General features: G+C 33.1%; 1 protein-coding gene across 1 annotated transcript in view; it reads left to right on the top strand.

The window, feature by feature from the left end:
- The first annotated feature begins 394 nt into the window (after positions 1 to 394).
- LOC115443176 (protein sidekick) overlaps positions 395 to 12112 on the top strand; it is a 36947-nt gene continuing 25229 nt past the window's right edge. The window contains exons 1-2 of the mRNA XM_030168475.2: positions 395 to 469; positions 662 to 950. Of these exons, the coding sequence (XP_030024335.2) occupies positions 842 to 950 (109 nt within the window). The 5' untranslated portion in view covers positions 395 to 469; positions 662 to 841. The remainder of the gene's footprint in view (positions 470 to 661; positions 951 to 12112) is intronic.

The raw sequence follows: 12112 nt of genomic DNA, 5'->3' as shown, positions 1-12112 counted from the left end.
GAACATGTTTCACTCAATTTAATCCAATTTTCTCGAAATTATACAATGTTTTTTGTGAATAAAATAATTAAATATTACGAGATACTTCCCAAAATTCTCTCCTCCATTTTTATGATAAGATGAAATTCCATTCAACCCCTCCTCCCTAAACAATTCATGTAATTATAGACGGCCTTCTAATTGGTGCAGGACCGCGACGCCACAGTTTCACGTTTTTATATTTTACAGACATCGAATTTATTTCCAAATGTATTCTACATGAGTTCAATTAGAATAGAGTTAAATCTTAGGTTTTATCCATTGTTACAACGGGTATCATACGCTTAAATGAATGCTACGCTAACAACACTCAATATTTTTAAGGGAATTTAGCCTATGGAGTGGTCACACTTACGTTTTCCGAAATAAGTCGCGTCCTTCGGACGTTTGTCGAGTGCTGTTGTGCAATAAGTTTAAGAATACTTTCAAAGTTCATAAAACTTTTAACAATAATTTGAATGATTAATAAATAAATACATTAAATAAAAATGATATATTAACGACCAACGAATACCAAAATTTCAACAATTATTCTCTAGCAGTATTATAATTTTATGTTACAAAGTTGAGTGAACTTGTGAAGTTGTGTTGTGAGTGAACATACCTTGTCCATTGTCGATAGATGCAAGGCAAGCGAATTCCACAGGTGTGAATTGAATGTTGTGGTCACAAATATCCTGGCAACCGATTTAAGATGAACATTCATATAAAAACTGTTAAAAGTGGGACATTCGCTGCAATAATTTGAAAATGTAGACAAAGCATTCGCGGGGAATATACAAAAGAATTCTTTTAACGTGTCATGGAAGAACTGGAGCGGTGGTACAACATGCATTCCATAAAACATCAGGGATTTTGCCTAATAGTTTTATCTTTAATGATTCGGACAACATTATGTGCAGATCAAATAGGTAAGTTAATCGAAGAAGTTAAATTATGTTAATACTGTCAATATAAGAAGATTTAAACAGTAGATAAACTTCAATCTTTGTAACTTTTGAAGTTCATGGCGATGATAATAAAATACTATATAAATAAAACCAAAAAGAATTTCTAACTCTTAAATCAACCAGACAGTAAGTTGTCAAGATGTTGCATGGACTATTTTTGCGAGTATACTTTTACTAAATTTGGTAATAATATATTTTGTTAATCTTTTGAATGCATCATAGTTATTGTCAACAGTTTTTAAAACTTTACTACTTAGCAGGTTCACATTACTTATAGAATATGAATTACACATTATGGGTAGCCCGACTTGCTGACTTGCCTATCTAAAAATCGGATGTGATGCAGAGCTTATTTGATGAAATACTGCTATTTTGTCATGAAATTTGAAAGAGAAAAAATGTAATATGCATGTTTTTCCCGAGTACTGATATAGTATCAAACAATGAACGTATATTTATGTATCCACCTCATTTGTTTTATGCTGGCTTCTGCTTATAGCTCGCCAAAATCTTTAATAGGGCTAAAAGTTGCATTATGCCTTATTCAAATAAAAAGAGTCACATATTTAACTCAGGACCCAGTCTATGTGTAATAATGATTTTGCTTTATGCCATGTTACAATTAAAATGTTTCAGATTATGCATCAAAATTTTAAATATCAATGGAATGATTTTGATATTAAAATATATTAACTCAACATCATGTACTTTTAAGTTACTTATCTTTTTAACTTAATAACTTATCTTCTTTTATGTCCCATCAATTCCACTAATTCATCAGTAATTTGAATGATTCCATCATTATCCACACATCATCCATTCAATTTCTGTTGAAACTTGCGGTAAAGTCTCAGACTACAAATAACAAACAGTATTGTATAAATTATATCAATATAACGATTTACTAATTTCTTATAGCATATTATTTTAACAGATGTAGATAACTTGAGTAGTTCATATTTTATAATTGTAGGAATTCAATTTAATTTAATTGGGTTAATAATGTGGCACAATAGCTGGCTCTGTTGGAAATATAATAAATGGTAGAGACCAAGATCTGCAGGATTTAAACTTAAAACACACACAGATAATTTTTTAAGTGTATGTGTGTATTCTTTATTAAATCTTGTTTGCTTTAACTGTGATGTAAAACATTGTACAGAAATCTACCTACATAAAACTCTACATTGAAATATCAAAGTATGTGAAGACTGCCAATCCATGCAACTCTAGTGTGAGGGACTAAGGCTTAAACTCGCTCAGTAGTAGATGAAGCCCGTGCCCAGCAATGGAAAAGTATATAATTCAGGGCTGGTATTATAGAAAAACAGCTTTATCATAAAATGGAAAATATATAATATTAAAAATGCTGGGTGTTTCTTTACAGGTTCAAAATCTTATAACATACATTTTTCGATTTAAGAGGAAAGGATGTAAAATCATGAACTTATTTGTAAGAAAAATATTTATATACCTCCATTGATTTGGCACAAAAGGTAATGGGGCTCATTTATTCGCACGCGGTCGCGTTACAGCCTCGCGACTAATTTAAAGGAGCCCTTACATTATAATATTATTATACTAGAAGTTGCTTACGGCTAGGCCCGCGTGCATAACTTTTCCCGCTATAAATTTCTCTAAATCACCAGTGATCCATATCGCCATTTGTACACCATCTATTTAAAAAATCAAATATTTTCGGCAGGAACAAATTACCGGGATAAAAAAGTAGCCTATAATGTTAATTCCCATGTGTGCTATATTTCATTTAAATCCGTTCAACGGTTTCTACATTTATTTCTACAAACAGCGAATCTTTTTCACATACATTCGCGTATAAGTGAGAATAAGAAATAAGACATTGTACCATGTTAACTACGAGGTACGTAATAATTATGTAAACTCACATCACGCATTCTTTCCCGATCCTTGGTCATTGAGCTACAAGAAATGGAACAAGGAGTAGAGAGAGAAGTATGAAGTCGTTTCTAGGTAATTATATAATGTGTTGTCAGTGCGCAGCACAAGGAGAACATGCTACGCGCAAGACTATCATGATTCTGAATGGGAATTCGAGCTCGGCATGGAACGGCATCGATTTTGTACCTGGTTCCATGAAATGAATTGATTATACTCCTTTGACGATTAATTCAAACAACTATTGAGATGTGAAATATTTTGCGCTCGCACGAGTTCCTTCCTTCCCCGGTATTGGATCCTTTTAACCAAATGTTAATCGTGAAGGTGTAATTTTGTGCGTCTAAATTTTTTTTTTAATAAGCCTAGCGATTTATAGACGGACATCATATGTTTGCGATAAATTACGGGGAACTGTTTATACTTTAAAAAATCGAAAGTAAATAACGAAACTTGTAGATCACACATCTCGTATTTTTTATAATAATATCAGGGACCTCTTGTATGAATTTATGCGTATGGCTACACCTAAATTAATTTTTTTTTTTAAAATAAACACGTAAGTTTTGAACTTACTAACATTTACCAATATACTGTCGAAACAAATAGATATTAATTTAATTACGAATCCCCTAAACATAGTTTTTCTAAATTACTTTCACTTGATTGTAATTATGAACCCTAGTGAGATCATGTAGTTAAATACACCTTATATTTAAGCAACATCAAAAGGTCAAACCAGTATTTTATAAAAGGCAAAACGTTAATAACTGTAACAAGCGATAATTCCTGTCCTGGATTAAAATTTTATATTAAGTTTGTACCGGCAAATGAAAGTTAGTATTAAATAAGATTCTTTCAGAAAGTTTGAAATGCTTTGTGTTCAATTTTCATGTAAAAAATTTCTTCCGTCTTTGGAAAACTTGCAAAAAAACACTGAATTTAACAAAGAATGACCTATCGAAAATGTCTATTGGTAGGCTATCTTCTATTTAAAAGAAATAAAATCTATTACTGTTCTAAAAAAAACATTTTATTTAAATATACTTTTATTGTATCGTATTTCTGCAGATATACGATGCAATATGAATACCTTAGATCAGAAATGAATATCTTACTACTTACTAAGCTGCTGCGGCGACCACTATCAAAACTAGCAATGCTACTTATGAATGTAAATTAAATGTCAAATTACTTTGTATGGTTAAATCTACCTAAAAGTTATGCTTCTTCTTTAAAATGTTAATTATGGCACATAGGCGCTGAAAGTGTCCTTAGGGATATCCTGTGTAGATCGTTACCGAGACTCCAAGTATAAACTTCAATTTTATTAGGTTGCTAAGGGAGTAAACTGGGTTTGTATATATGTACATATACTTAGTCTGGCCATAAATACTGTTACACTTAATTATAAAAAAATATTACATTTGAATTTCGAATCTGTCATTTTTATACGATTGTTCATTGTGTTTTCTCATTTTGGCGCCAATACATTGTAAAATATTTTGCGATATTAAAATGGTGTGGGGTGATAAAGAGAACCGAATCGCTGTGATAGCATTACACAAAGTAGGTATGGAGCCAAATGCAATTTTTAAAACTCTCCATACACTTGGTATTAGTAAAATGTTTGTGTACCGGGCTATTAATAGGTACAATGAGACCTCCTCTGTTTGTGACAGAAAAGATCTGGCCGTCCACGTAGTGTTCGTACGAAAAAGGTGGTCAAAGCAGTAAGGGAAAGAATTCGAAGAAATCCTGTCCGAAAGCAAAAGATTTTATCTCGGGAAATGAAGATAGCACCTAGAACCATGTCGCGTATTTTAAAAGATGACTTAGGACTTGCAGCCTATAAGAGACGCACTGGCCATTTCTTAACTGATAATTTAAAGAAGAATAGGGTGGTAAAATCGAAACAACTACTGAAGCGGTACGCAAAGGGAGGTCACAGAAAAATTTTGTTTACGGATGAGAAAATTTTTACAATTGAGCAACATTTTAACAAACAAAATGACCGTATTTATGCTCAAAGCTCTAAGGAAGCTTCCCAATTAGTCGACAGAGTGCAACGTGGACATTATCCGACTTCAGTGATGGTTTGGTGGGGTGTTAGCTATGAAGGAGTGACTGAGCCATATTTTTGTGAAAAGGTATCAAAACATCGGCACAAGTGTATCAAGATACCATTCTTGAGAAGGTAGTTAAGCCCCTTAACATCACCATGTTCAATAACCAAGTATGGTCCTTCCAGCAAGACTCGGCGCCGGGTCATAAAGCTCGGTCCACGCAGTCTTGGTTGGAATCGAACGTTTCGGACTTCATCAGAGCTGAAGACTGGCCGTCGTCTAGTCCCGATCTTAATCCGCTGGATTATGATTTGTGGTCAGTTTTAGAGAGTACAGCTTGCTCTAAACGCCATGATAATTTGGAGTCCCTAAAACAATCTATACGATTGGCAGTGAAGAATTTTCCCATGGAAAGAGTGCGTGCTTCTATTGATAACTGGCCTCATCGTTTAAAGGACTGTATTGCAGCCAATGGAGACCACTTCGAATAAGCTTTTTATATTTTTAATTGTTTTATATTTATGTATTAAACTGACACACTGTAAAAGTAATAAATGTTATTTGCAGTTAACAATTTTCTTTTTTCTTTATTACAATATTTATGGCAAGACTAGGTATATAGGCTAAGGTTTAAAACTACTCCACGTATATTTGAAAGCATGATCAACACTACCACATTCGATATAATATGTTTTTTATAAAAATAATGGTCGAGATTTTTGTCTTAAATAATAATAATAATAATATACTCCAAGTGAAGTTAGATCACGCTTCATTGACTACCGTACATAATATTAAGAGGTTGATGGATAATATCGATATAGGCTTAAGTGTAAGTGTTATAATGTGAAATAATAGAAAGCCTGCCGACGTTAGGTTTTAAAGAAATTTTACTCTAATGAATCGTAAAAGCGTTCGATTTTCTATACTAATATAAGGAATAGCAGTTTTTATGGTCACCTTACACATGATTCATTTCTGTTGTCCCAGCGTGATAATAAAAAAAAACCATAACAATGTGTGTACATACTATTCATGTATGCCTTTGGGGCCACCTTACATATAGTAGTATAGTAGGAGTACGCCTATAGATGTCGTGTTTACCTAGCGTTGTAGACGCCTGGACAAGTTGTGTTCTATTTTATATGTGCCAATAGTATTCCTTGAAATAGTAAGTCTATAGGTTATGTATGGAAATTAGTAATGTTATAGCAGGTTTTATTATATTAATAAGTCACCACCTTCCGTCAACGTGTTAAAATATTGAAGTAAGCTAGGTATTCTTTAGAAACTTCTGCATCACAATATTATTTAACATTAAACTGAAAATAATATAATAATAAGTAGACTTAATTTAATTTGTAAAAGACCTCTATTTTCCAAAAACCTATTTAAAGCGATAAACACTTATGCTATACCGATCCTAAAATACTCTTTTGGGGTAATCAAATGGTCCCGAACAGACATTAATCAATTAGAAATTAAAATTAGAACAACACTCACAAAATATAATAATTTACATTCAAAGTCAGCAATTGAGAGGATGACAGTAAAAAGACCAAAAGGCGGGAGGGGACTCATAGATCTGAAAGTATTATGGGAAAGTCAGGTAAATAACCTACGACAGTTTTTTACAATAAATCTGAAAATAGTAATATTCACTTAGCTACAATAGGATCGGATAAAAATTTCACGCCATTGAATTTAAATAATAGGGACATACAAAAAAGCTTACCAATCAATCCAGAATCGGAAAAATTAAATACTTGGCGTAGGAAGGAATTACATGGTAGGCACTTGCACGACCTGGAACAGGCTCATAATGACATGGAAGCCTCAAATAAGTGGTTGAAGTTAGGGTCTTTATTCCCAGAAACGGAATGTTTCATTATTGCGATTCAAGACCAAGTAATTAATACCAAAAACTATAAAAAATATATCGTGAAAGACCCAAACACCCATAATGATAAATGTAGGAAGTGTCACCGTCACCCTGAAACGATTCAACACATTACTGGTGCCTGTCCGACCCTAACACAAACTGATTATACCCACCGACACAACCAAGTAGTTCACATTATTCACCAAAAACTTGCAATAAAACACAAACTAATATCTCATAAACTAATGCCATATTATCAATACATACCAAAACCAGTGCTGGAGAATACCAACTACAGGATGTACTTTGATCGCGCTATATTGACAGACAAAACTATACATATTAACAGACCTGACATCACACTCATAGATAAAGTTAAGAAAGAAATATATAAAATTAACATAGCGGTGCCAAATACTCATAACATACAAAAGACTATAACAGAAAAAATACACAAATATACAGAGCTGAAAGAAGAAGTTCATAGAATCTGGAAAATGGATAGAGTTTACATCGTGCCGTTGGTGCTCTCTAGCACAGGCGTCATACCAAAATACTTGTTAGATTCTCTTAACGTAATTAATCTACCAGAAAATACCTATATCACAATGCAGAAAGCCGCAATATTAAATACATGTCGTATAGTTAGGAAATTCTTACAAGAAGATTCCGCCACCCAAACAATACCAGAACATACAGCACACTTGGCTTAGGCCCGTGGGTTGTATTGTACCACCGAAGTATGTTCAATACTTCGAGAATGTTTAAATAAAAAAAGATAATAATAATATCAGCCCTGTATTATATACTTGCCCACTGCTGAGCACGGGCCTCCTCTACTACTGAGAGGGATTAGGCCTTAGTCCACCACGCTGGCCTAGTGCGGATTGGTAGACTTCACACACCTTCGAAATTCCTATAGAGAACTTCTCAGATGTGCAGGTTTCCTCACGATGTTTTCCTTCACCGTTAAAGCGAATGATAAATTCATAAAGAATACACACATGATTTTTTAGAAAAGTTAGAGGTATGTGCCCTTGGGATTTGAACCTGCGGACATTCGTCTCAGCAGTCCGTTCCACACCCAACTAGGCTAGCGCCGCTTATGAAAATAGCGAAAATAATATAATGCCTGGCTATTACTGAAAATTTACCATATTCTAGAATATTTGGCTTTAATTTTGATATAAGTTGCAACACCCATATTCCGCAATTCTTTGTTGCCCCAATGACAGCTGCCGTTAGCTATTATTTCCAACATGTGAATTTAATGTACGAAAGATGTCTTGAATAGCCTAACTGAAAACCTTATTATGAAGTTTAAAGGAATCAAGCCAAATCATCAGGGAATAATCTCAATTAAGAACTTAAATGAACTTCCCAACTTTGAGTGGGTGTAAAATATTCACTGATTTAACGTCGACAACATATATAATTCACCTGTTCGCGAAGACATAACTTATAGCTGTAGAAAAGTACTTTACGCCACTTTAAGTGTTTTGTTTATGACATAGAACGGCATGCACATAAGTGTAAACTTACCTCAATATGCAAAACGTGAGAGCACGCATTTTGTAGTAAATGTATTTGTAAATTCAAGTTGATAAGTGCACGGAGTGCTGAAGATTCAGTTGTGTAGTACATATTACATTTTAGCGTTGATTAGTTTGATTCAATACACATTCATTTCTGCTATTTATAAGTATTAAAAGATCAGAGATTTCTAAATCGCTTTAGCTCACCAATTATTTGAATAGTTTCTAGGGGCAACGTAATTAGTTTGTAAAACTGCTAACATCCTGGGACTTAAGTTCGATTTCTATGATATAATATATATTTTTTATCCACATGTAGACCTCAAAAATAATAATAACAAACCAAAAAAGTAATACTATAATTAAATATTAAGTGTGGGTAAAGTAAACCCGAAGCCCTTAACTTACTACATAATTCTAACGAGGTCGGTACCTACTCTGTTGCAAGAAAGTTTGCTCTCCGAGACGAACCTGCCGACGACGAGCGGGAGCCGGGGGTAAACATCATCATAAAGGCTTCTAGTCTCGGAAGTACTTACAGGAGTCTCTCGTATGGGGTTATTAATATTAAAACATCTTGCGAGCCGAGTAAATACGAGCAATGAAGCATCGTAGTACCGCGACAAGGTTCAATGCCTTTTACTTCCCTTTTACGTCCTGAATTTGTATACTGTTTTTATCCCATAAATACTACGATACGTATTGTCGGTTGAATGGTATGTTTGAGTCTCGGTAATTATGAAATCTATTTTCTAACACATTATTAGTTTATTTCATTAAAGAGTTCGCTTTATAATCTTGAATAATTTATATACATTGTAGAAGTTAATAAATTTATATTACCTCCTTAGTTAAGTGTCGTGTGCATGCAACGTATGCTTCTTGTACTGCAATCTTTTACTCAAGGCAAATATATTTAGGTCATGTCAATATTTGTCCCCGTGTGAGGAACTAATTCATGTCATGTTACTGATAATGCGTATCTTTACTATCATTTTTAAAACGCATAACTTCAATGGCTTGGGCTAGCTTATTACTAATCAGTATCGCTTCTATTACTTTGGAATACTAACGCTATATCCAATTTAGTTTTTACTAAAATATTGTGTATAAATTATCATATTACGCTATTGAGTTGAAAATTAACATTTTGACGTCGCACAATTTAACGTGAGATTCAAACTACTTTCTCTCATTAATTCTTATTAAACTTTTTATCCGCTATATGATGATATAGTTCAAGAGTTATCGCTAACGTGAAAAATAGTGAATGACAAATAAACTTGCTACACTTTAAATTAAATTTAAACTGGTAGACGAACTTTTAAGCTCCTGGTAAAATAGCTATAGTTCTAAATTATTTTATTCGTAATGATTATCTCAAATCGCTGCTTCATGCTTTTTAAATATTAGTTCTTTCTTTTTAATGCCCTATTCTATTGAAAAATCTGATAGTGTTTTTCTTTTTAATCATCACTCATTTCTGGAATTTGCGGGGGTAGCCAAGCAAGTGTGCATGTAGTTGACCGTATCATTAGTAATCAGCTGGTTCATAATCTTGAGAATCATTGAATGACGACTGATGAGTGTTCGACAATATGTATTTCATTATAAATGGTCATGATGAATTGCTCTAACTTTAGGGAGCTCCCAATTCGTTAGACAAGAAGAGTCATGAAGTAGTAATGAAAATGAAAATATTCTCAACCTTATATGTTATAATATTCATTTAGGATACAGATATGTTGATAGTTCATTAATAATATCTATCTTACATAATATCATCCATATCCAATATGCGCCTTAATTTGTCACTCAACGTTTTTTTCCAATCTTTATGAGCATAATATAAAATGACGTTCAATTCATTGGGCACGTAGCCGGTAAAGCTAAACTAACTCAAAATTGGTTGATACGTTCAAATACAAGAAAATTAGTATTTCATGCCGGACCATCGCATTTAGCTTTGTAAAACACAGAAAGTCTTGTCATTAAGAATACTATTCTCAGCTTAGACTGCTTACTAGATTCCAACTTGTCAATCGCCAATCTCAACTTCGTATATTTAACTGCATCCACACATAACTAGGTCAAGAAATTATTATCTCACTACCTGACTACAACTGAATGGTGTTCCTCCAGGAGTTTCCTTCCGTGCCACATGCTAGTTGAATCTGCTTTCACTTACCGTATGTCCAGGATAATAATATTATGGTGTACAACCTCCGAAAACAATTTTACATTACTTGTACCAACCCTAACGTCTTTATTTCAAATAAAACAGTTTTATTTTAAAATATTGAAGTATTATGATCTTCCTTAATATTTCAACGATTCAATCACAACTATTTTAACGCTTGATCACTCTTCCTGTGCACAAAATTAAAATTTTGCTCTTGATGAGTTTCCTCGTGACTAACACGAATAAAGGGATCGATTACTTTCTATTTTTATATTCATGGCTATGCAGGGAGGGCACGGGACAACACCACGGTCGAGTGGTTAAAATGAAGCTCTTTTAAACTGGGATCTACATACGTTTCAACCTAAAACCATTTTAATATCAAGTTCCATATTCTACTTAAATTGTTATTTATTAGTTAGTCCTTTAATGCGAGAACCAAAAATGTAATTGCCCTTTAAGATGATATAATCAATAGAAACTCGTATAGAATTAGAAGCTTCCGACTAGTTATCCGATAAAAAACGCACCTAAACATCCAAATTTTGTTCAACAGTAACGGCATAAATATTTACTTGTACCTACTAAACATCTAAACATCAAATATTCAAAACATCTATCATCTAATATCATTGAATAATATCAATAGTAACTATAATTGTCATTACAATATGAATTCATTGGCGTTCATTCATACTACCTGAAATAACGTATTACAAAGCCTTTCCAGAGTGCCTCTCTCCCACTCATATGCAGTCTTTGGATAGAATTTACTCTCGAAGATTTAACCTTAGCATTACACATATCCCCCTTGAAACCAGGCACTTGACTGCAGTCAAGACGCTGACTGTATATTATATATTTACGGTTTTCTAAGCGTATCTAAACTGACTAGATGAGGCATCAGGGGCAAGGCGGAGACACTTTCGGACCCTGCTATTTTTGGTATTAAATTAGATTTAGAACTCGTTCATACTACCAGGTATGTTAAGTAAATAGGATTGAAACCATTATCGTAGACTAAAGATTTTTTACATAACCAGTAAATACGTTTTACTTAGCCTAGAATTGTTATTTTCGAAATCCGTTATATTATTTGGTACAAATAATCATTTTTAATATTTAATAGTGTCAAAAACTATTCGTTTATTTGCTAAGAAACCTAAACACTCAAATAGTACCGGGTAATTTGTGAAGGGATTGGTCATAAAGAATCTAATTTTCCCGATAGTAACTAGAGAATAAATTCCCAATAAAACGCACTTCCAACTCCGTCAGGAATTAGTTTGGGGTAATAAATAAACTTAACTGCGGCACACAACTATAAATTTTTTACAAGGTACGTCCTTATAGATTCTTTTTAATTAATTTATTTTAGACTATATTATATAAAATAACGAAATATATTTTTACATATAATAAAATTGTAACAGGCTGATGTCTGTATATTATAGATATTGAAGTAAAACTAGCTAATATAGATGATCTTCGGTAGAGGCAGAAGGCATAACGAATTTTTGAATTAAAATATAGACTTCATT

Source organism: Manduca sexta, chromosome 17 (genome assembly GCF_014839805.1).
Source record: "Manduca sexta isolate Smith_Timp_Sample1 chromosome 17, JHU_Msex_v1.0, whole genome shotgun sequence".
In the NCBI taxonomy this organism is placed as follows: domain Eukaryota; kingdom Metazoa; phylum Arthropoda; class Insecta; order Lepidoptera; family Sphingidae; genus Manduca; species Manduca sexta.
Note: the sequence above shows the minus strand (reverse complement) of the source record. Positions and strands in the feature narration are given on the sequence as shown.